At 38.8% G+C, this 25,182-nt stretch overlaps 1 protein-coding gene across 4 annotated transcripts in view; it reads right to left on the bottom strand.

Moving 5' to 3' along the window:
- Positions 1-25,182, bottom strand: part of amotl1 (angiomotin like 1) — a 148,372-nt gene that overhangs the window by 14,252 nt on the left and 108,938 nt on the right. For all 4 annotated transcript variants that reach the window (XM_073043316.1, XM_073043315.1, XM_073043318.1 and 1 more), the window contains 3 exons: positions 14,543-14,688; positions 3,342-3,491; positions 772-962 (listed from right to left, as the gene is read on the bottom strand). In XM_073043316.1, coding sequence (XP_072899417.1) covers positions 772-962; positions 3,342-3,491; positions 14,543-14,688 — 487 coding nt within the window. The remainder of the gene's footprint in view (positions 1-771; positions 963-3,341; positions 3,492-14,542; positions 14,689-25,182) is intronic.

Genomic DNA, 25,182 nt, shown 5'->3' on the forward strand with positions numbered 1-25,182 from the left:
TATTATAAGATACTGATTTCCTGTTTGACCTGTTATCAACAGCAGGACTTGATAGTTGGCACGGGAGTGGAGGGAAATATTGCACCAAACAAGAGAAAATCTGGTGATGCTGGAAATCCAGGCAACACACTCAAACACTGCCCAAGTTGCACAAGTGCAGCTGCTTTAAGTTTGCCTCTGTGCCACGGCTCGGCAGTGAAGTTCACTCAAAGGTGGATAAGGGATCTTAACCAGATTAAGAGCCTTTTCAAACAAAGATTTCAAATCTGATTCTGTGGCCATCTCCAAGTGTAAAATTCTGCAAGTGCCCCCTTATAGGGTTGCGGTTGGTCAGGAATGAAAGAAAGGGCTCAGGCTTGCATTGGCTGGACTTTAGAGTTACACATGAACTGCGTACAGCAGCTGCTTTTGCAGGAAGGTATGGAGGAATACCAACACACTTTCCATGTTATGAGAGTTAAGTAGCTACGAGCTCACAATATACTTCACACTAAATTTCCAGTTTTAGGTATTTTAGAATTAAAGTTGCTACCTGCAGCTCAAAAAGATGAAAGAGAATTAGAGGAATAGAGAGCAAATGCAAACACCACCTCTCAAAAAAGAACAATGCACTGGAAGTTCAACAGGCAGAAGACAGAAACTATCTGAGGAAGTCCAAGCACCTAATGCAAGTGGAGAATTACGGGCTGCCTATGAAGGCTCAGTGCAATTAGAGTCAGCCGTATGTTTAGTGTTACCCTTAACTCCGTGCTCGCAGTGTTTTATCATTACCTCTGAGCAGCGGCTGTAGCAGCAGCGTCCATAGCAAAGTGTCGCATCGCTCTTTCTTCCAAATATTTTTGTTCCCACTTGGTCATGTCAGCCTCCAGGGCCAGGATTCGTTCCTCTTTTTCCCGTAATGACTCCATCAGTGCCGGTGCATCATACTCAGGTACGTTGGCCATCAGGGGGCCACCATGTCGCTGCAACATTAAATAAAAGATTGGACTTTAAAATCAGTCTGATTCCAAAAATACCCGATTACTCAATCCCAGACATTTCCAATACAACTTAAGGGTTCCTGCATCTGGCACCAATTTGACCACTCTGCACAGTGATCATAAATATCGTCTGGCAAAAACAAGAGAAGAAATTTTGCCAATTAATCAATTATAATGCCTAATGCATGCTACTTCTACTTCTGCTTTTTAAAACCTCTATTTAAGGCATGAATGATCATACTGCTGTGGAAACACAAGAAGGTTGATCATTGTCAAACTCCAGAAAAATCACCACTAACTTCCTACCTTTGATTACTTCATAGCCCGAATTACACCCCCACTTCTCTTATTACTATGCCATACTTTTCACGCTGTACAGGTACAGGAGAAATACATTAGCAGCAAATGCAATGACGTGCAAATAATGTTAGCTGGCAAGAAATGGAGAACCAAAAGTGCTATGACAATGAAGCTTGATTTCATCTGATTTTGTTGTTTATTTAGAAAGAATCTTTTTCTATTATGTGTTGTTTGGTTATCTTTGCTTTTGCTTTATTCCATAACTTCTGAGGAGACTGGACACAAGGAGAAGCTTTGGTTAAAGTGAGCAGTTAACAGAAGACCAGATCTATCAACTAAGTATTGTTGACAGCAGAAGTAAAATTACTCCTCGATTTTTATCATGAAAAGTAACTGATATACTCCATTTTTATTAAACAACATTCCATTTTGAGGGCAGATGAGGCCAGGGTTAAAAACTAGATGCAAGATCAACTGGGTTAAGGATTACAGTGGCAGAGTCAATTATTAACAAATATGGCATAACATTACACAGAAAGTAAATCAGGGTTCAGCACCAATTATGTGGAGGGAGGCATGAAGTACAAGAGGGTACAGAAAAAATTTAAAGTCATAGTTGTTAGCATGTATAACCAATAGATGTGAACAACGTTTCTTGGAATCTTGTGTATTCAGTGAACTCTGTAGCAATATCTTCAAATGTTAATTTGTTTTGGGCTAGACATGTGAGTATAAGATAATCTAAATCACAATGTGTTCCTCCAGTGGCAAAATATTATAAAAGTGTTCATGATTTCATAAAAACATTTTATTTTTATATGCAAGATTTTTTAGCTGTAGAAACTGACTTTGATCTAAATAAGTTATGATAATTTTCAGCAGCAAATTAAGTTTACAAATTAAATTTACAAATTTAAATAAATAAACATAGGCCTAGATTTTGTATTTTCACTGTCATGATGTGAAACCAGACATCAATTTAAGAGCTTAACACAAATACTGAAATTGCTACCTCCTTTACAATGTTTGCAATTTTTGCTAACAGAATCAAACAGAAACATTTGAATTGACACAGATTTAAAGTACATCCTTAAGGACTTGCTATAAATTCTTGTTTTGCTGCATGAACTGTGAGTTTTTAAATAGAATATTACATTTTACCTCCTTGCCAATAAGCACTCTTTTACTGAGAAAAATGACTGCACCTGGCTCACTGGCTATCAACCCCTCCCCCCCCCCATGAACTAAATAAATACATCTGACATTCATAAAATTCCAATACAAATCTGTCAACCTGCCCCTGCTACACCTCACTGCCCTCCGATAACAGACTCATGGACCACTTCCCAGCCCTTGGAGTCAATGCTCACCAAAGCTAGACTGATGAAATTTACAAATTGGCACCTTTAAACCAACTAAGTCAAATAAAAAGGTCATGGTTTTCTCAGGATATTCTTTTAATTCCATTTATTTCAATGGATCCCCTGGAGTTGGTGCTAGGTTTAAAGGCTGGTAAATCTCACCAAGATGCTGTTCCAATGAAGTCCAGAGTAACACACACAGTGTTACATAGTGACATAGTGACTGTCAGTGGTATGGACAGTAAAGTGGAAAAGGTCTATGCCAACCTCAGCCAATGCTAGCACTGGACTTGAGGCCTACCACAATGAAAGGTGAGTAGTCCCGGCAGAAGTGAAGGAAACCAGGTAGAAACTATGATCTATCATAAATAATAAAAGTACATTTGGTTTTGCTCCTAAGTTTAAGAAGCATTAATTCTGTCTTCACATTTTCCACCTGCTCCATTCAGAATATCTCTTGTATTCTAAAAGTCATCCAACTATACTACAAAGCATATAGATTCTGTTTTAATGAACAGAAAATTCTCCAACTGATGGAGTTAATAAATCAAGGAAAAGTGACAATTTAAGAGCCTATTAAACTTAAATAATTATTAACATGCCTATCGTTGCAGTGTCTATAATTCAATGCTTTTGATCCAACAATGCAGTGGAGTTCCTTCTGAGCCAAGTACAGTAAGATGAGTGAGAGCACCAGTACCTGTTGCACTCGAAGAGATTCCAGCTCTCTCTCCAGCCGCGTGCGCAGCCTTCGTTCCATCTGTTCCCTCTTTTCACATGCAGCTTGCAGCTGTGCCAGGGCCTGCTGCAGCCTCTCCACCCTCTCCACATACATCTGTTTCTTCCTCAGCTGTCAAGAATACAATTTATTAGCACCATCTTGCCATCTCTGACAACACCTACAAATTCTCAAACATGTGAACAATAAGCAAACCTCACAACGTGCACTTCTGTATTTCCTTACTCAATATCCAAGTATTAACTCCCAAGGATAAATATTCATCCCTGCTGACCCAAGCTCTGTTTGACCCATTTGCATGGCCTGGTAAGTTAGTCCAATGTATAGAACTTCCAAAACAAAGTTTAATTGATTTTAGTCCAATTAAATTTCAAAAACAGCTTAACTTAACAGCTTTGATCATGCATTCAGTGTATATGACTAAGTATTAATTTCTATCTCTAGTGTTCACAGTACTAAGGCCAATTTGAAGTGCACAAATATGGAGTTCATTTCAGCATTCAGAAAACTAGATAAAAATGTTCAGATGTTGAAACACAAACAATATACAATAAACTACAGAAGTAGTATTTCAGTTTATTTGACTTGTGGATAATGTTCAAAGCATTAGATGAGGCAGAAATTTTCTCTGCTTACACTGGCTCATGAGAATCTGATACACTTTAAGACAGTGAGCATGCAAAAATAAGGCTGCCTTCAATGTAGTCGTCTCCTAAAGGAGTACACTTAAGAAAACCAAATTAGTATGTAGCCAAGGAAGGGTTCTTATATTGCTGCCTAAACACACTAAATTCTACTTGGCTTGTGATGGTGTTTTCTCTGGCTGGAAATACAGGAACCAATAGTCATGGCCTTGAAATGAAGGGATAATCATTCAGAACGTAGATAAGAAATCTTTCTCCCCAAAGAGTAGTGAACCTTTGTAATTCTGTACCCAAGAGGGCTGTGGATGCTCAATAACTGAGTGCATTCCAGACAGAGTTTTGATATTAAAAGAATGAGGTGTTAGTACAGGAGAGCAATACCTAGATCAAAGATGAGCAATATTTTTATAAAATAGCAGAACTAGCATGTGGGACTGAAATGTTGACTGCAGCTTTCTACGTAAATACATGTTTGCCACTGCAGGCACTTACGGAAAAGGCTGGTTAAAAAATATATACTTTAATGAATGAGCAGTCGCAGCAGCAGGATCCACATGGATAACTGACAGACACTTCTCAATCTCTTCCTGATGAGTGTTCTGTCCTATTTGACTCTCCCACTTCACACCTTTTCTCTTTGTACCCCTTTCCTGTCTGTTCTGCCTCTCTCTTTCAAGCATTCTTTCTCTAGAGCTGCTAAATTTAGAGCTTTAAATTTCAAAGCCTTGATTCAAAAGATTAAAATTTTAATATTTAACTGTTAGGAAGAACATCAAATATAGTGAGGCAAGGAGGTCGAAGGAAATTTTTAGCAACGCGCACTGAAGGAACCCTGGAAGTCAGGCAGTATCTATGGAGGGGAATAACAGGGTTGATGTTTTAGGCTGAGACCCTTCATCAGGACTGGAAAGAAATGGGTAGAAGCCAGAGTAAGAAAATAGGAATAGGGGAAGCTTTTACATTGTTTACTGGGTAGCCCTAAAATACTAGAATTTCCCTTGCTAACTAAAGAATGCACTTTATAAAATAAAAGCATTTCAGCTGTTATCCTAATCTAATGTACAGTATATTCTATTTTTATTCCATAGAAGTCACAAGGGAGAATCTTGTCCCGCAGAGTTCACTAGATCTTTGTGGGAAGCTTTATTGAATACCAGCCATATGTGCAATTACAATGTGGGAGCAGTGAATCACCAAATACACACTGATAAACTATGCATATAAACTTCAAAGACTCTCACAGTTTTGTAACAAATTACTAGAAACATTAATTATTTCACTGTTATTACAATTGAAAAGTATGGTATATTAAGTTGAACCACAATACTAGAATATCCTTTGTTTCCGATGTTGGGGAAGTCCAGAACGAGGGGTCACAGATTAAGGATAAAGGGGAAGCCTTTTAGGACTGAGATGAGGAAAAACTTCTTCACACAGAGAGTGGTGAATCTGTGGAATTCTCTGCCACAGGAAAAAGTTGAGGCCGGTTCATTGGCTATATTTAAGAGGAAGTTAGATATGGCCCTTGTGGCTAAAGGGATCAGGGGGTATGGAGAGAAAGCAGGTACAGGGTTTTGAGTTGGATGATCAGCCATGATCATACTGAATGGCGGTGCAGGCTCGAAGGGCCGTACGGCCTACTCCTGTACCTATTTTCTATGTTTCTATCCTCTGATTCTATGACAGATGCAGTCAGCCCAGTGGAAATACAAATCGGGCATATAAGGAGTTAATAAATACATCTGATGCTGCATTAACCAAATATCTTGTGCACAGGCCTATTTATTCGATAGGTTTTCTTGATTCAGAACTTATTGTTTCAAAACACATCACAACGCTTAACATCATTTTAACCACCCAGCTCATAAAAAGCTCCCTTCAGAAATTACAACTTTGGAAGAATTAAAACAATACATTCTCCATGTGGTAGAACATGGTAGAAACAGCAAGGAACAAACCAGATAATGCAGCCTTTGAAGAGTTTCATCAGCACCATATCCTTTCATATTTTATTTACTTCATTAAACACAAATGTTTACTCAGTTACTTTCTGTCCTCATTCTGCAAATTAGCCTTTGTCTGAAGATGCTTTTACTATGTCAGGGCTCTTGTCCAGAAAACAGTGGTTCTGCATCGATTAAGTTATGAAAACTCATAAAAGTCCTCAGTTATTTTTCCTGAGGGTGAGTGTTCTGAAGCCTTGGCATAATTTGACAGATCAGCAGAACCTTGATGAATAGAGACAATCAGTCATTTCTAGCTGCTTATGCCATTTTGCCAAAATTTCCCACCAAGAACCCCATAAAGTTAAGGAATACAGTTCAGGAATTTAGAGCACTGACACAGTGGCTTGGACAGATTTTCAGGTGGATTATAAGAATTAGCATTTAGCATGCATGAACAAGGGGCCAATGGGCACAGCCTTTAAAGTGTGATAAAGCTCCTAGGTAACATTTCAAAACATTTAGAATCATACACAGAAACAAGATCAGAACCAGGTTTATTATCACTGATACATGTCATTAGATTTTCTGCTTTGTGGCAGCTGTACAATGCAAGATACAAGACACAAGAAATAAATAATGTAGAAGAGTAGTGAAGTAGTGTTTATGGATTGCTTAGAAATATAATAGCAGCGGCAAAGAAACTGCCCCCAAAACACTGGGTGTATACCCTTTTATGTTTGTTCTTTAATAAAAACAAACTTGCGTGGGTAAAGACACTAGAACTATTTTAATTACAGATTTACAGAATGGCTTCAGCTCAACTATATTTTACGCCGGAACTCCAGCCTGCCAAGAATGTGTCTATGTCCCAAACACTAGTGTCACTTGCTGTTCCAGGTGAAGTGTCCACTCTGCACACTTGGAACTGAAGTTCTTTATTATGTATAGACATAATAACATATCTTCCCGCTTTAACAAAAACAAACACAGTAGTATGTCCCTATAAACCTGTAAAACACAATAATGCTTTCCCACAAAGATATTTACATTAAGTTCAATTGTAATAAGCAAATACAGTCCCTTATTCACTCAGTAGCTCTCAATCAGTGTCTGAGGTGGCTTGATGAACCTTTATGGTCTGCTGTTTGTCTCCACAGATGTATTGCTTTCACTTGCTGTGTAAATATTAGTGTCTTTTTGAGAATTTTGAACAAGTTTATTTTTCACATCTGCTGGTCACTTTGGTGTACTGACAGGTAATGTGTCACAGTTATGGGTTGGAGCTTGTACTCATAGATCCACATGGTTCCTTCTCAGAGGTGTTCCTCACTCCACCTGGAACTGGTAGGAATGTGAAGCAACTTCCTTTTGCATATATCCTTGCATGGACCACGCACAGGAATCTCAGATTTGCACTTGATCTCCAGGTTTCAGATTGGTAGGCTTTTCACAGTCCTGTAATGATACTGATTCAGTTTGTCTTTCTCTATCTCCTTAAACAATTTGACTTGTATGCTCCTTTAGGTGTCAACAGGTTTTTGTGCACTGGAAGGTTAGTGCGAATATTTCGACCCATCAGCGCTTAGGTTGGTGACAGGCTACTCTGCAGTGACACACATCTGTAAATCATCAGACATTTGTGGTAGTCCTTTTGTCCATCTTGCACCTTCATCATGAGGCCCTTCACTACCTTGACCAAACTCTCTGCTAGGCCATTAGATTTTGGGGGATGTGGGCTTGAAGATACATGTCAAACCACACCCCCCACCCAATTATTAGCAAAGGACTCATATTCACTGCTGGAACATTGTTGACCACTGTCTGATACTACTTCTCATGGAACACCATGCCTCGCAAACATAGATTTCAAGAAGGTGATGACCACTTTACTGGATGTTGATTGCAGTGTTACAAACTCTGGGTAATCGGAAAATTAGTCTGTTATAACATTGTGACCCTTCCCATTACACTCAAACAAATCCACTTCAACTTTGAATGTCAGTCTGTCTAGTACAGGTTGTAGTGTAAGCAGTTCTGCTTGCTGCTTTGGTCTGTAGAAAAGACATACCTCGCATGAAGAAGTGGTCTGGCTGATGTCCTGGTTCATTCTTGCCCAGTACATCACTTCATGAACCTTTCATTTACATTTCTCTTTACTCAGATGCCTTTCATTATCTTCCAGAGCATTTCCTTGTGTAGTGACACTGGAATCACAAACCTGCTCCCTTTGAAGACCATATCTTCCACCTCTGACGGTTTGGCTCTACATGTCCAATACTCCAGAATACACATTGGGCAGTTGTACTTTGTTGCTGGCCATCCTTTCTGTATTGTCCTTTTGAGTATTTCCATTGTTTCATCTGCCCCTGCTGCTGTCCTAATCTTCTCTTCTATCAGGAGATACTGGAATGCAGGTGTCAGTCATGTCAACATAAGTCTATATATCTACATTAATCACTTGGACACTCTTTCTTTCTTGTTGACTGCTCAAGACAATGCATCAGCAGCAAATATATATTTTCCCGGTGTGTAAATCATATTCATGCCATATTTCGGCAGCCTTATCAACATGCACTGTACCCGCATGGGACAGTCATCCAGTGGTTTGGACATAATGGAGTCCAGTGGTTTATGGTCTGTTTCCACTTCGAAAGCTTGTCCATTGATATGCTGATGAAACCTTTCACATGCGTACGTGCTGGCAAGAAGCTCTTTCTCTATCAGTGCATAGTTGGCTTCTGTACTTGTTAAAGCTCTTGACACATAGATCACAGGTTGCCATGTGTCATCATGCTGCTGCAGTAGTACTGCTCCAAGGCTGTACTGGGATGCATCAGCCAGCATCTTAGTGCACCTTTCTGGATCATAAAACTTCAGCACAGGCTCTTCAGTTAGGATTCTTTTCAGCCCATGGAAACACTCTTCCTGCTCATGAGACCAAATCCATTCATTTCACAGCTGAAGGAACGACCCAAGTGGTGCTGACACAGTTGACAGTCGAGGGATGAGCTTAACCAGATAAGTCACCATCTGCAGGAAGTCTCAATGTCTGACAAATTTCTTGGGCAGGCATCATTCCCTCTTTCGATCTCCTATAAAAGTCAGTGTTTTAACACCAAACTCACATTTCACTTTATTTAATTTCTAATTGATATTATGTGGCATATCTAACATCTGTCTCAGTCGTGCATCATGTTGATCCTTGATGGACCCCAAATGATGATGTTATCCATCTTGATCTTGACACCAAGTATGCCCTCAAAGATCATGTGAATGTTTTTATGGTAGACTTCTGGTGCGGACAGGATCCCAAACAGTAACTGAAGAAAGCGTCATCTTCTGTGTTAAAAATACAGTCTTAAACTTGCCTCATCAACCTTTATCTGCCAAAACCCCAGACAATGTGTCGAGTTTGCTAAACCACTTGATGCCTGCAAACCAGGACATGATTTCTTCCCATGTTGGCAATTTAAAATTCTCTCTCTTGATGGCTTTAGTGAGATCTCTTGGGTATAGACATATCCACAATGCTCCATTTTTCTTTTGCACAATGACCAGTGAGCTCACCAAATCTGTTGGTACTTCAATTTTCTATATGACATTTATACATTCTATTTTGTGACAACACCTCCGACATCATGTTATGTTCGTTCTTTAACAAAGACAAACTTTGGGTGGGTTAAACATTTATTAAGAAGAGACAGTCATGGCTTCTAGCTCCACACTTTAGCATGCACGCGCAGTTCACCAACAGCCTTCCAAGTTCTGTGTGAACTGGCCATATTGCACAGAACTGAAATTCTTTATTATATACACACATAATAATACATCTTCCCTCTTTAAAGCAAACAAACACAATACCATGTCCTCACAAACCTGCAAGAAACAATAATGCTTTCCAACAAAGATATTTGCATTAACTTCAATTGTAACAAGCAAATACAGCCCCCTATTCAATCATCAACTTTCATTCCGCCTCAGTGGTGGCTTAATGATCCCTTTTGGACTGCTATTTGTTTCCACAGATATCTTGCTTTCACTTGCCAGTGTGCTTTTGAGAACTCTGATCTACATGTTCATTTCTTTCACATCTTCCTGCCAAGATCCTATCTGCTCGCCCGTGATTTTGTTCACGATGCTGTTCATGCTGTGTGACCATAATTCACTCCACATGCCTCATAATGGAGCCCTGGACTACATCCATGTGATCACTGAGTCTTTGCCTAAGTTCTAACTGGGTCTGTCTCAACTCGCAGAGCTCCTCCTGTTGGCTGTGTATCACAGATAGCAACTCCTCCTGTTGGTTTATGTTGAACTGTTGCTGTTGTTCTGACCTTGGAAATTGTGCGGTCTCCCCATCTTCCTTTTTATTTCTCTGTTTCAAAATTAGAGAAAATCATGGAGATGTTTTTGATTTCCAGTCTTTAAATGATGAGAGACAGATTTTGAACGACAGCTGCATGATGTGGAAACAAGATTGGCAGCTTCTTCATCATGATCATTCTGTTCAGCACTGGCATTCTGACTGCCAGGCTGTTGTAGGTGGTACGAATGTCTAGGGAAGGTGGAGTTCTTGTGCTTCTTTTGCATAACCTCTCTGGATCTGCACTGGAGTCAGTTACGAGTTTTTCGAGTTACATCAGGTAAGCGTTCAAGCTCCTCAAAGACATCTGCGTACTCTTTATTGAGTGTTGCCTGGTCAAATTTAGTTTGTTAAGCTACTACAAAAACTCTTTCCACCTTTCACATGCAGTCAGACCTAATATTGGTTATACTCGCTTTTCGACAATCAGTGGCTGTGCCTTTAGATGCTGTCTCTTGTACTTGAAGGTTATTATACAGCCCTCTTTTACTGGTACGTTTTGTCCAGTATAGCCTGCCATTGTTAATTAAATGATAAATCTTGCTCCTTACTTTGAGAGTCTTGTAATCCTCCAGGGATAACTGATTTACCTGGGCTCAAGTGTCAAGCTTGAATTGAATTACTGTTTCATTCCCAGTTCCCGTTTCATCAGCATCAGCAGTCTATAGAGAATCTACAAAGACTTCCATTTCCTCAACAAACTTGTGCTTTTTCTCTTAGTAACCTCAGCTTTGCAGAACCTTGCAAAATGATCTCCCTTACCACAATTATTACAGGACTTTCCATAAGCAGGACACATCTTTGGGATGTGTCTACCTCCACATTTGCTGCATTCACTGTTCCAGCCTATCTCTTTGCTATGCTGTTGCTTTGGGAAATGCCTTGTGCTCTGCTCCAATTTTCACAGCATGCACTGTTGTTTCTGCTCTGTGTAGCTCCTTAGCTTGTGCTTGTGTGGTCTCTGCTGCCTTACACATATTCACTGCCTTTTCTAGTATCAAATCTTCTTCATGGTGCAAGCCTTCTCTGAACATAATACCTGGGATTCCACAAACTATTTTGCCTGAGTAGTGAGTCTCTCAAATCTCCAAACTCACAGGACTTACTCAGTGTGTGAAGTTCAGTTTAGTATTGATCAAAACTAACACCTTGTTTCTGGTCACAGGAGAAGAACATGTATCTCTCAAACGTAACGTTTTTAGTTGGGAAAAAATACACCTCAAATTTTGTCATTGGAGTGTTCAAAGTCAAGGCTGTCTCATCAATTTGAAAGTTGTTATAGATATCTAAATCATCTTCGCCAATTACGTGTAGAAAGATAGACACTTTCAATTTTTCCTCTGTGCCTCCGGCTCTACTCACCGCTAAATACATATTGAATCGCTGTTTGAAGCATTCCCAGTTATCAGCTATATTGCCGGTAATCTTGCATAGCTGTAGGAGGACTTAGATTATCCGCTGAGGGGTTTTTTAGACTCTCACCTCAATTTCTTGGTGAACTTCGAGATGGTGTGCTCTCTTGCCGGCAGCTTCTCTCCATTGGAACCTAGCGTCCACTTCTTAGTCACTTGTGGTACTCAGTTATGCTTCGCATTGAGACCTCACACTGACTTCTGACACCATGTTATGCTTGGTCTTTAACAAATCTAAATTTGCGACGTAAAAAGATGCTATAACTATTTTATTTAAAGATTTACAGAATGGATCCAGATTGACCACATTTTATTCCAGACACTCCAGCATGCCAAGTATGTCCTGTTCACCAATGCCAGTTTTGGTTCCGGGTGAACCACCTACACTGCACACCACGAATTGAAGTTCGTTATTATGCACACACATAATAACACAAACCCTCTGGCTCCTGTATTTCCTCCATGATGGAAGTAATGAGAGGAAAGAATTTCCTGGATTGTGAAGGTCTTTAACGATCTATGCCACCTTTTTAAGGCACTGCCTTTTGAAGATGTTCTTGATGTGAGGAGGCTAGTGTCCGTGATGGAGGTGACTCTGATGGAGTCCGTGATGGAGAGCCTCTGCAGCTCTCTTCAATCCTCTGCACTGCAGCCTCCACAGCATCCAGTCATGCAACAAGCCAGAATGCTCCCACTACACTGCTGCAGAAACTCGCTCAAGTCTTTGGTGACATACAAATTCTCTTCAAACCCCTGATGAAGTATAACCAATGGCATATCTTTTACATGACTGAATCAATATGATGGTTCTCTGTGAAGTTGCTGCCCAGGAAGTTGAAGTTACTCACCCTTTTCTACTGGTGGCCGTGCAATGAGGACTGCTGTGAGTTCTCCTGAATTTCCCTTCCTGAAGCCCACAATCAACTCCATGGTCTTGCTAACGTTGAGTGCAAGGTTGTGGTTGCAACACCATTCAAACAGCTGATCTACCTCATTCCTTTACGCCTCCCCATTGCCATATGAGATTCTACCAACAACAGTCGCATCATCAGCAAATTTTTAGATGGTATTTGTGCTGTACCTAGCCATGTAATCATGAGTGTAGAGAAAGCAGAGCAGTGGGCTAAGCACAAATCCTTGAGGTGCACCCATGTTGATTGTCAGCGAGCAGGCATTATTACCAATCTGCACTGATTCTGGTCTCCTGATGAGGAAGCCAATGAACCAGTTACAGAAGAGGTATAGAGACCCAGGTTTTGAAGCTTGTTGATTAGTAATGATTAACCTGTAATCTACAAACAGCAGCCTGTCTGTTGTCCAGGTGGTTCAAGGCCAAGTGAACAGCTGTAAAAGGAACATAGAAAATATTTCTAAAATGTATACATGACAGTAATTTCATGCAAGCATGCTCTGTTTTGTACTTTACATGTGGGTTCATTTCCAAGATGATTGACATAAATTTCAAAGGAAAATTTACAATGGGATTTTTAATGTTCCCAAGTTAAACTACTGGATTAAAAAGTTAGAATAATGGCAAGTGCTCTCATTTAAAGCACTAACTGTATTTCAGGGAAAAGCAGAGGGGCTTGGGAGGTTCTGGCAAGCAGTTAAGCTGGCAATGGACAACTTGCTTTGATCTGTGCTTTTTACCCTTTGCTAAGGAAGTTCTTTGAATTATGACTGGTCTACTTGTTAAAAGACTATGAAGTTGGGATGGCAAGAACAGTTATACTTTGTAAACAGGATATGGTGGCAAAAGTTTAAATTGTCTCAACTTAGTTCCCAGTAGGACTGATCAAAACACAGCATCTTGCACCACAAAATTTGAAATGGTTGCCTCATTCAGAGACACCGCAAGGGTTAGAATGAGCTCAGTCCTGGCACAGCCTCAAGAGGAGAGCACAGCAAGTATTTCAAAGACAACCTCAAGGAAAGCATGAAGTAATGTAGTGATAAAGTCATTCAATTATTGGAAGCTCACCCAGCACTGCTCTAGATGGACTAAGAATATGCTACAAACAGCCAGCACTTTGAAACCACACAATGGCAACAGGAAATGGAAAACTGGGAAAGGCAGAAACATTGTGGCACCTCCAGTGTGAAGCCAAGCCCCTGTCCATCCCACGTCTTCGGGTTGCCGTAGACTAGGATACTGCCAGAGTGAACTATTCCAGTAAAATATTCCTTACTACACAATCACAAACTATCACTTTAACAGTAAAAAACACATCTGGGATGTAAAAAGAATCCCACTCTTGTGTCAAAACTCTTTGGATGTTGAAATTTTACAAATTCAGATTATAGTTTGATTCTATGCTTCGTATGAAAAATGTAAGCGTTTAAATTCTTACACAATCTTTATACACCTTAATGGACATGCAGAAACACATCTTTAAAAAAAGGGATTGCCTTTGAAAATATTTTAACCATACATTTCAAATGTGTTCAATCTCTGATGCCTGAGGGAAAAGTAAATGGGCTTTCAAAAAGTCGCTACGTAGTAAACTTCAGCTTTATTTTCTGTAAGGAATGATTTGAATAAAAGTGGACACAAAGGTGGATCAGCTAAGATAAATAACATACATTCACGAAGAACCAGGAATACAAATAACTGAAATCTAACATTTTTATGCTCAGTTTTGTTTTGACACGCCATTTTCACAGCACTACATGAATCTGTAAAAGTAGCAAATCCGTTTGATGTATACCAAATACCAACTGTGTTGGATCTGGCTGTCACCAAGGTGCACAATCAAATCAAACTAAATGATACTCAACATTGTGGTTATCAGCTCACCTCCTCCTCCAATCTGACCACCTTGGCCTGGGCATTGTTCAGTGCCTGTTCCAAGACCTCAATACGTTTTCTCTGATCCTCATTGGTTGAATGCACTGTGGCTAGCTCGATTTCCAGCTTTTCCTTCTCCTTCAAATACTCCTTGTCTACATTAAAAATGGAGAACAAGGTTAGCTCTGTGAAGCAGGTTTTCTGTTAGCTGGGATCAAGCCAGGCAGACTCAGGCAGAAAGGAAAGCGTAGCTCATATTTCTTATTTGAAAATCTTTGCAGTTAAAGCTATATTCAATGAATTAGATGGTGGATATTTAATATTCGATGGCACTTGATTTTGGTTGTATCAGCAACCAAATAGGAAAAAAAGTTACCAAAAATTTTCAAGAAAGCAAAATGCATTTTAGTCTGTAAAATTAATTCTTGAATCCTTAGTGCCGAAGAAAATCCATATGCTGTTATGTTTGTAATTTACAATGATGGATGTTCGCATATATTATGGAATTAGGGCTGATGTTGGATGGGGAAAACACTAATTAATGGGAACAATTAAGCTGGTGAAATTCATTGTTGCCCACTTTTCTTCTTATTCCAAATGGATTATTGATTTGCCTGTATCGAGTAGTCAAAATGAAAAACCTGCAGGATAACCTGAATCTCTCAGAAACAGATCAAAGCTTCACCTACAGTTAGTCTCTTTGAAATGCAATGAAATGCGGCAACAGGTTTAAGGACAATTACCATTGAACTTGAGCAACAAAAAGAAATTAGAAATTCTCAGCATGCCATGTATAAAGAGAAGCAGCATCAAATTTTCATTTCAGTAACATTTCATAAGAAAGTTCAGGTCACTGAGCTAAAACATTATTACACCCCTTCTTCTCCCTTCTAATTTCCTCAGCACCTCAGCAGTTTCTGTTCTATTTCAGATTTCCAATATTTGTTTTATAACTTAAATAATTTTACTGTTTCTTTTTATAAATAATAGTGTAAAGTGTGCCACGTTACCAAACATGATTAGTTTTAAGAAACGCAAAAAGGCTATTTTAAAATAAATTGAACCTTGATTTGCCAAGGCTAGTAAAGGTGGTAGTTTCGGTAAGCATTTTGGGATATTCTCAATACTTGAGCACTGCTGTAGGTCTTAACCTGCTCAATCAGACAATGAAAATGATACCAACTAATCCAAACTCTCACTCTGAATGAAATGAAAGTTTATTCTTTTAAAAAAAAGCTTTATTTGCTAGCTTATGTTATTGTAGCATAAAAGTTCTAATAAATCACAAATCAGTTTTAAAATATCCACAATCCCACAACCATTAATTCATTATTTTACTTCTTAATTTTCCTGCAAAATTAATGTTTACAAGAGTTTCGGCTAACATTCCAAGTTATCACACCAATGATAAGATTTAAAGAAAACATGTAAATATATTTTTGTTGAGATAAAAATTGCAGACAAGATAACATTTTAGGGCATTAATTGTCAAAATAGAAAAGGTTAAGAATTTTTTCAGAGATCTATTTTGATTAACTTACATGAGTTCTAGTAGCCTAGCGGTTCCAGTGTAATTTTAGAGCATAATTAGTAGCAAATAGTTTTGGACACATGGACACATGTGTTTTCAAATAAAGATGGTATTAATTTGTGATAGTTTGAAAAAACAAAGAAAATTATTGAATATAGAGCATAGCTTTTCAAAAACATAAATCAAGCATATGAATCCATTACTTAAGAGATTTGTAGTTCTGAAAACAAATTATTAGAAATATAGATTGAGTGGAAATGAATTTACAATTTGTTAGAATTGCTAATCATAGCTCTTCCAATTAGTTGACACGAGAATAGGCAACAAATAAAATTTACTTAATTTCTGTCTTTAATGGATGACTGTGAGACCACAGTCCATGGTTCTACACATGAGGAGGAAATATTATCCTAGCATCAACTCTTTGATGCCCTTTTGAGAATTCTGCCATGTGTCACTAAAATCACCAATATGCTTCTAATCTTCATTGAGAATGAGCACAATCTGCTTAAACTCTCATTTTAGAACAAGCCCAGAAATTAATCTGGTGAAATCTTGTTGCACTCTATCATTAACACATCCGTTTTTTGATATGGAGACCAGATCCATGCACTGTCTTCAAAGGCCAGTCTCAGGAAAGGCCTTGTTAATTGTGGTGTTATGCCTGACTTTACTCTTATACTCAAACACTCATACCATTTGCCTTCCATTGCTAGCACGACTTGTATGATAGCTCTCAGCAATTTGTGTATAAGGATACTCATCTCTTTGACTACTTTTAATCTCTTCATTAAAAAATATAATACCCTCCTACTTTAAAAAAAAATCAGTGGATGACAACCCATCTTTCTGCATATTATAATATTCCCTATGCCAAGTCTGAGATCATTCACTTAGCCTGTCTACTTCCGCAAAGCATTTTCCTCATAACTCACATTGCCACCTAGTTTCATGTCATTGGTAATTTGATACATTATATTTGCCTGCCCAACCCCTTCCCCCCCAACTCAAATGATTGACATAAATTGTGAACAGCAACAATCATTATAGTGCCCTGCAAGTTATTGCCTCTCAATATCTAAAATTATACATTCATACTTTTTTTTAACATTTTCTGTCAATTGAAGTATTCTTGGTCCTCACGAGTATAATATCCCCAATCTCACATGCTCTAATTTTTTTTTAAAAAAGTACCTTGTGAAATACTGCTTCCCCCTTACTTATCTTTCAAGTTAAAACTTGAAAAGGGAAAAAAAATCTGATGTGTGAAATACAATTTTAATACAGTGGATTCTGGTTAATTGAGGCAGTTGCTTATTTGGGCCAACAATTAAAGAACAAAAACGAATCGAGCAAATTAGACAAGATTCTCTCTGGATGGGGCCGGAGACAGTTGCCGAACAGTTTCTAACTTGTGTAGCCATTAGACGCTACTCCGTTTGAAGCTACCAGTTTTTAAATAGCATCATTTGCATGTGGTTGTGTTTAAAAAGCAGTGATTTTTGTCATCGATCATTGGTGAGAAATAAACAGTAAGACGAGGCATCTGTGCTGATTTTGCTCATTTATAGTCAAAGGAACTTGGCAGCATACACTGGATGAACTCCTCCATCTACAGCTATTAGGAGCTAATGCAGTTTTATACCACTGTAGTGGTATTGGTAGTGCTCTAATTTGTTCTGTTTTTCATTTAAATACATAGTGTCACTTAGTTTCTCTTTTTTATACCTTTTTAACTACTTCCATGAAACTTTGGCTAACTGGGTGTGAACCGCGTAATTGGGCCAAAATGTACTGTCCTTAATGTGTCCCAATGAACCAGAATCCACTGCACATCCATTCTGATTCCTGTCAATTCTATTTTTTTTTCTAAAGACCATTTTACAACTTCCTTGGCAATATGTTCTGGCATTTCTCATATGACTGATGCTAAGTTAATTGGTGTATATATATTCCCTCCTTTTCGGAAGACCATCTTCATTAAACCCCATTACAGGGCATTGTGTCCAGGGGATTTACCAGCTCTTGTTCTTACCCACTTTTCTGCTAAAAAGCCTAAAGATGATTACTTTCATTCTTCATGCACTGTTAGGCATGTTATTTTATGTTCTTCTTAACATGTTGTTTTGTGAAGGTAGGACAAAATGCTGGTTTAATTTTCTGCTGTCTTTATTCCCCAAAAATAATTCTGAGGCCCTTTTTCTAATTATTTCTTTTTAACTTATCTGTAGTGTTTTACAGTCTTTACACTCACTGCTAGAATGTTCTACTTTCTTTTTAATATCTGACATAAAACATATTGGAAAATGTATATTGATTACGGTACTTGAATGGACACCAACCTTGTAGCTGAAAGATGCGCAGTCTCTTGTTTGAGAGCATTTACACCCAAAAGTAAATATCTTCAAATGTGGCCTTACAGAACTCTCTACCAATCCATTATTGCAACTATTGTACATCAATGAAGCAACTTTAGAACTAACCTGAGCCGAGGCAATAATTTTAAATAGGAGCTGCATGATAATGTCTGGGTCAATACTACAGAAGGCATAGTAGGCTTTACAGAAAAAGTATAGTCTAGGGCTTCATCTACGCATTTCCTATTCTCCATTTAGTATCAGGAACATACATACTGGCTTCATATTACAAACTGACTAAAGCCACTTTACAGGAGTGTTACTAAATAAAATACAAGGCAGCCACACAAGGGAATTATCAGTGTAAATGAGGAAAAGACTGGTTACAAAGGTAGCTTTTAAGCGGAACCTCGTGACAAGAACAAGTTATAAAGAACAGGAAAAAAGGTCTGGAAAAGACAGAATTCCAGCTGTTAGGGCTTAGAGACCTGAAGATATTGTGGAGCAATTAAATTTAACCACAAGCAAGAGGGCAGAATGGGAAACTACGGGTCTTTTGGAGGACTGCAGAGTTGGAGGAGATCAAAAAAACTAGGGTGGAAAAAGGTCACAGGGGTCTCAAAATAAGAATGGGTAATTTTTCATCAAATTTTATAACTGAGTAAGATGATACCATCGCAATCAAAATATTTGCCTCCCAAAATGTTTAATTATGACTAATCTGGACAATAGAATAAACTGGTATAATAGCAATCTGATATCTCAATTTTTTCAACAGCTGTTTGGCTTATGATACCAGTGCTACCCAATTACTAAACATATTAGAATTCACCCTCATTTCCACAGAAACATGGCACACATTAGCTTTGGTTGATCAAAATAAAAATGGAAAAACATCAGCTGTGCAGCTACTGACACCAGTGTGACACTATGTTTGCAATTATAATGAATTCCTTCATTGTCCTAAAGGCTAAAGCTATACGCTGATTATAATATGCAGAAAAATGTTTGAAATCTATTAAATTACTTGATTGTGGCCTCAAAGGCTTACTTACGATTCCAACTTCCCAATAAAATTTTATTGACTTTTATGATTTAACTTTCTAACAACCAGTATATTGTTGATTTTTTGCTTCTATAAATAAGCAAACAAAAGTAAAGAGCCTTCAACTATTGATCCAATCAATATCTTTCAGAAGTGGCAAGCAAGCGATACAACAGCAGAGTCTGATTGATGGCTACTAAAACGGAGCTGATGTTACATGAGACAACTGCAAGGATGGCTACCACGTTCATAACATGAGGGGGATATCTCTAAAGCACTCAAGATAGATAGATAGATAGATAGATACTTTATTCATCCCCATGGGGAAATTCAACTTTTTTTCCAATGTCCCATACACTTGTTGTAGCAAAACTAATTACATACAATACTTAACTCAGTAAAAAATATGATATGCATCTAAATCACTATCTCAAAAAGCATTAATAATAGCTTTTAAAAAGTTCTTAAGTCCTGGCGGTAGAATTGTAAAGCCTAATGGCATTGGGGAGTATTGACCTCTTCATCCTGTCTGAGGAGCATTGTATCGATAGTAACCTGTCGCTGAAACTGCTTCTCTGTCTCTGGATGGTGCTATGTAGAGGATGTTCAGAGTTATCCATAATTGACCGTAGCCTACTCAGCGCCCTTCGCTCAGCTACCAATGTTAAACTCTCCAGTACTTTGCCCACGACAGAGCCCGCCTTCCTTACCAGCTTATTAAGACGTGAGGCGTCCCTCTTCTTAATGCTTCCTCCCCAACACGCCACCACAAAGAAGAGGGCGCTCTCCACAACTGACCTATAGAACATCTTCAGCATCTCACTACAGACATTGAATGACGCCAACCTTCTTAGGAAGTACAGTCGACTCTGTGCCTTCCTGCACAAGGCATCTGTGTTGGCAGTCCAGTCTAGCTTCTCGTCTAACTGTACTCCCAGATACTTGTAGGTCTTAACCTGCTCCACACATTCTCCATTAATGATCACTGGCTCCATATCCAAAGGAATCAAATCCAAAATCCATTCCATATTTTACAATCACTCTATATTACGTCCTGCTTTTCATCTCACCTTCCATAGATCTGGAAATTAAAAAGCCAGTTTCTCTCAACAGCTTGGGTACATGGTAGTGCAAAAATCATGGTAGATAAAACTAACTAATCAGGATTTGTCAATCGTTTACAACCTCAAGTATTTCCTTTCCACCACTAACATTTACAGCATGAAAACTATAGAGTTCATCTGTGAAACAATCAGAATTCAGAAAACAATCCAGAATTTCATTTGGAAAACCTCCACACATTAATCCTGACAAGGTGAGGTTCTGTTCAATTAGTCATTAAACAGACAGTGCTGGAAATACTCAGCAGGTCAGGCAGCATTTGTGTTCTTATGATTATAGTTAAAGCTGTGAAAATGATGACAGAATGACAGGTAAGTGCAGAATGCTTCTGCCACCATGTTGATGGGCCATCTCTATCTGTGTAACACAAGGATGATATGAAATTCATGTAGTTAAATCAACTCCATCTCTCTTTCTGTTGTTAACGAGGAACAGTTACAAGGCAATTAACGCAACACTTCAAAAATATTCACAGATCTGAGAACAGACATGACAATGCATTTTATCATCAATGCATTTTGTTACAACAATTAGAAAATATATCTTAGCACGGTTAATCACCAAGATTTTTATACATTCATGTAATGATCCTGCTTACAATGATCCCAGTCACAATTCAGCCAACTTTGGTTTAACAACTTAAGAAATACGAGCAGGATAGTCTAGCTGTCCAGTCGAGTCTGCTCTGCCATTCAATAAGACCATGGTTTTTTGTTTTTTTAAAAAACTTTTTTATTGAGTTTTCAAATAATTACAGAAAGAAAAAAAAGAAAAAAAAATACCCTTCCCCCCTCCCCCCTAACATCTCTATAGAAAAAAAAAGAAAGAAAGAAAGAGTGCCTGGATATCGGAAGATCCCCACATGCTCCATGGAGTTCGTAATAACTTTAGTATATATATTTATTTCTTACCCCAACTAACCAATTATTTTATCTTCGGAGCACCTATATATTTAATCCTGTCTTTTGTAAATAAGGACGCCAAATTTTCAAAAATGTTTCATATTTATCTCTTAGATTATAAGTAATTTTTTCAAGTGGAATACAGCTGGAAATTTCATTCTTCCAACGATCTATACTTAAGTATGCATCCGATTTCCAAGTAACTGCAACAGCAGTAAGACCATGGTTGATCTGGCTGTGAACTTAGATCCACCTACCTGTCTTTTCCCTATAACCCTCAAGTTCCTGCCCCGCAAAAATCTATCTGTGTGAAAAATAAATTTAATGAGATAGCCTTGACTGCTTTCCTGAGCAGAGAATTCCACAGATTCACCATTCTCTGGGAAAAGCAGTTTCTCATCATCACTGTCCTAAATTTATTCTCCCTAATCTTGAGGCAATGTCCCCTAGTTCTAGTCTCACCTACCAGTAGAAACAACTTTCCTGCCTCTATCTTATCCATCCCTTTCATAATTTTGTGTTTCCTTAAGATTCCCTCTTATTTTTCTGAATTCTAGCGTGTATAGTCCCAGGCAATCTAATCTCTCCTCAAAGGTTAACCCTCTCAACCCTAGAATCAACCTGGTAAATAGTTCTGCACCGCCTCTAAAGCCAGTATCTTTCCTCAAGCAAGGAGACCAGAACAGCATGTAGTACACCAGGTGTGGCCTCACCGGTACCCTGTAAAGTTGCAGCATAACCTTCCTGTTCTGAAATTCAATTACTCTAATAATGGTCAACATTCCAATTTCCCCTTGAAAACCTATTGAACCTGTAAACTAACCTGCAGCAATTCAAGCACAAGCACACCCAAGCCCATCACCACAACCATATGCTGCAATCTCTCATCATTCCAAAGTGGTGACCTCACATCCTGCAACACTATACTCAATCTACCAGGCAGAGTGTATTATGCCTAAACAATAGAGACTACAATGGGATGAGGGAGGATTTGACTAGTGTAGTCTAGGAACACAGGCTATATGGTGGGACAGCTGAGAAACACTGGAAGACTTTGAAAGAGATTTTTCATGGTGCTCAACAAATGTATGTTCCAGTTAAAAGCATGGACAGTAAAGGATGGAGAGAGCCAGCCTTGGATAACTAAGGATATAATAGAAGGCATCAAACTAAAAGCTTGTGCGCACAAAGCACCAACAGTAGATTGGGAAAATTTTGAAAAGCAACGAAGAACCACTGAGCAAGCAATAAAGAAAGGGAAGCTAGATTATGAAAATAAATTAGCACAGAGTATAAAAATGGATAGTAAAAGTTTGTATAATTATATAAAGTAGAAGAGGGTGGCCAAAGTGTACATAGGTCCCTTGGAGGAAGAAAAGGGGGAATTGATATTGGGTAATGAGGAAATGGCCGAGGCTTTGAATGGCTATTTTGTGTCAGTCTTCATGATGGAGAACACATCTAACGTGCCAAAGGGAGATGATATGGATGTGATAGGAGGTGAGGATCTCAATAGCTATCACTAAAGAGATACTGCGGAGCAAACATGTGGGCCTGAAGAACTTTAGGTCCACTGGTCCTGATGGAATGCATTCCAGGGTACTGAAAGAAATGACATATGTTATAGTAGAGGCTTTGGTGATAATTTACCAAAATTCTCTTCATTCTGGACGGGTCCTGGCGATTGGAAGATGGTAAATGTCACACCACTGTTCAAAAAAGGATGTAGGCAAAGGGCAGGTAACTATAGGCTAGTTAGTTTAACATCTATAGCAGTGAAAATGCTTGAAGCTATTATTAAGGAAGAAATAGCAAGGCATCTGGAAAGAAATGGATCCATCAGGCAGACGTAATATGGATTCAGCAAAGGCAGGTCCTGTTTGACAAACTTACTGGAGTTCTTTGAGGATATAATGAGTGCAGTGGATAGAGGGGAACAGATGGATGTTATTTACCTGATTTCCAGAAGGCGTTCGATAGGATGCCCCATAAAAGACTTATCCATAAGATAAGGATGCATAGAGTTGGGGGATTATATATTAGCATGGATAGAGGATTGGTTAATTAATAGAAAGCAGAGAGTTGGGATACATTGATGTTACTCTGGCTGACAATCTGTGGTGAGTGGTGTGCCACAGGGGTCAGTGCTGGGCCTGCAACTGTTCACAATATACATTAACGATCTGGAAGAAGGGACTTGGTGTAGTGTATCTAAGTTTGCTAATGATACTAAATTGAGTGGAAAAGCAAGTTGTGCAGAAGATATGGCGAGTCAGCCGAAAGATATAGATAGGTTAAGGGAGTGGGCAAGGGTCTGGCAGATGGAGTATAATGTTGGTAAATGCGAGGTCATCCACTTTGAAAGGAAAAATGGAAGAGCAGATTATTATTTAAATGGTAAAAGATTGCAGCATGCTGCTGTGCAGAGGGACTTGAGAGTGCCTGTGCATGAATCACAAAAGGTTAGTTTGCAACTGCAGCAGGCTATCAAGAAGGCAAATGGAATGTTGGCCTTCATTGCTAGAGGAATTTAATTTAAGAGCAGGGACGTTATGCTGCAACTGTACAAGGTACTGGTGAGGCTACAACTGGAGTACTGAGTACAGTTCTGGTCTCCTTACTCGAGGAAAGATATACTGGCTTTGGAGGCGGTGCAGAGGAGGACCACCAGGATGATTCCAGAGATGAGGGGGTTAGACTATGAGGAGAGACTCTTCGGCTGTCCATCGATTTTCGATGATGATTGAGCACCGGTGTCGTCACAGAGCAATGTGTCTTGCTCAAGGACACAACACACTGCCTCAGCTAAGGCTCGAACTAGCAACCTTCAGATCACGAGACCAACGCCTTTATCCACTTGGCCACGTGCCACATGAGGAGAGATTAATTCGCCTGGGACTGTACTTGCTGGAATTCAGAAGAATGAGAGGAGATCTTATAGAAACATATAAAATTATGAAAAGGATAGATAAGATAGAGGCGGTAAAGTTGTTTCCACTGGAAGGTGAGTCTAAGACTAGGGGCCTCAAGTTTAGGGGCAATAGATTTAGGATGGAGATGAGGAGGAACTGCTTTTCCCAGAAGGTGGTGAATCTGTGGAATTCTCTGCCCAATGAAGCAGTGGAAGCTACCTCAATAAATATATTTTAACAAGGTTGGATGGATTTTTGCATAGTAAGGAATTAAAGGTTATGGGGAAAAGGCAGGTAGGTGGAGATGAGTCCATGGTCAGATCAGCCATGATCTTGTTGAATGGGGGAGCAGGCTCGACGGGCCAGATGGCCGACTCTTGCTCCTATTTTTTATGTTCTTATGTATCCTTGTTCACTCACTTAACCCATCTATATCTCTCTGCAGACTCACCACATACTCTGTGCAATTTGCTTTTCCATTCAATTTAGTATTATCAGCAAACTTAGATACGTTACAGTCCTTCCCCTCTTCCAAATCATTAAATCATTAACAGTAAAGAGAATGTGGGACACTTACTTTGAGAGACAAAATTCAAAGGAACTGAGCAGAGCATTTCTGAAGATCAGATGCAATGAGATTTATTAATAATTCTGGATCCTCAGCTATTGTTAATTGCAGCACAGAATCAAAAGAAAATAAAAATATTGATTGAGCCACAGTTAGAAAACTGAATGCAGCTTCTGAATCCTTCTTTAGTAACATATGTCAAGACCAAGTAA

The sequence above is a fragment of the Hemitrygon akajei genome, chromosome 4 (assembly GCF_048418815.1).
Source record: "Hemitrygon akajei chromosome 4, sHemAka1.3, whole genome shotgun sequence".
NCBI classification, from domain to species: Eukaryota; Metazoa; Chordata; class Chondrichthyes; order Myliobatiformes; family Dasyatidae; genus Hemitrygon; species Hemitrygon akajei.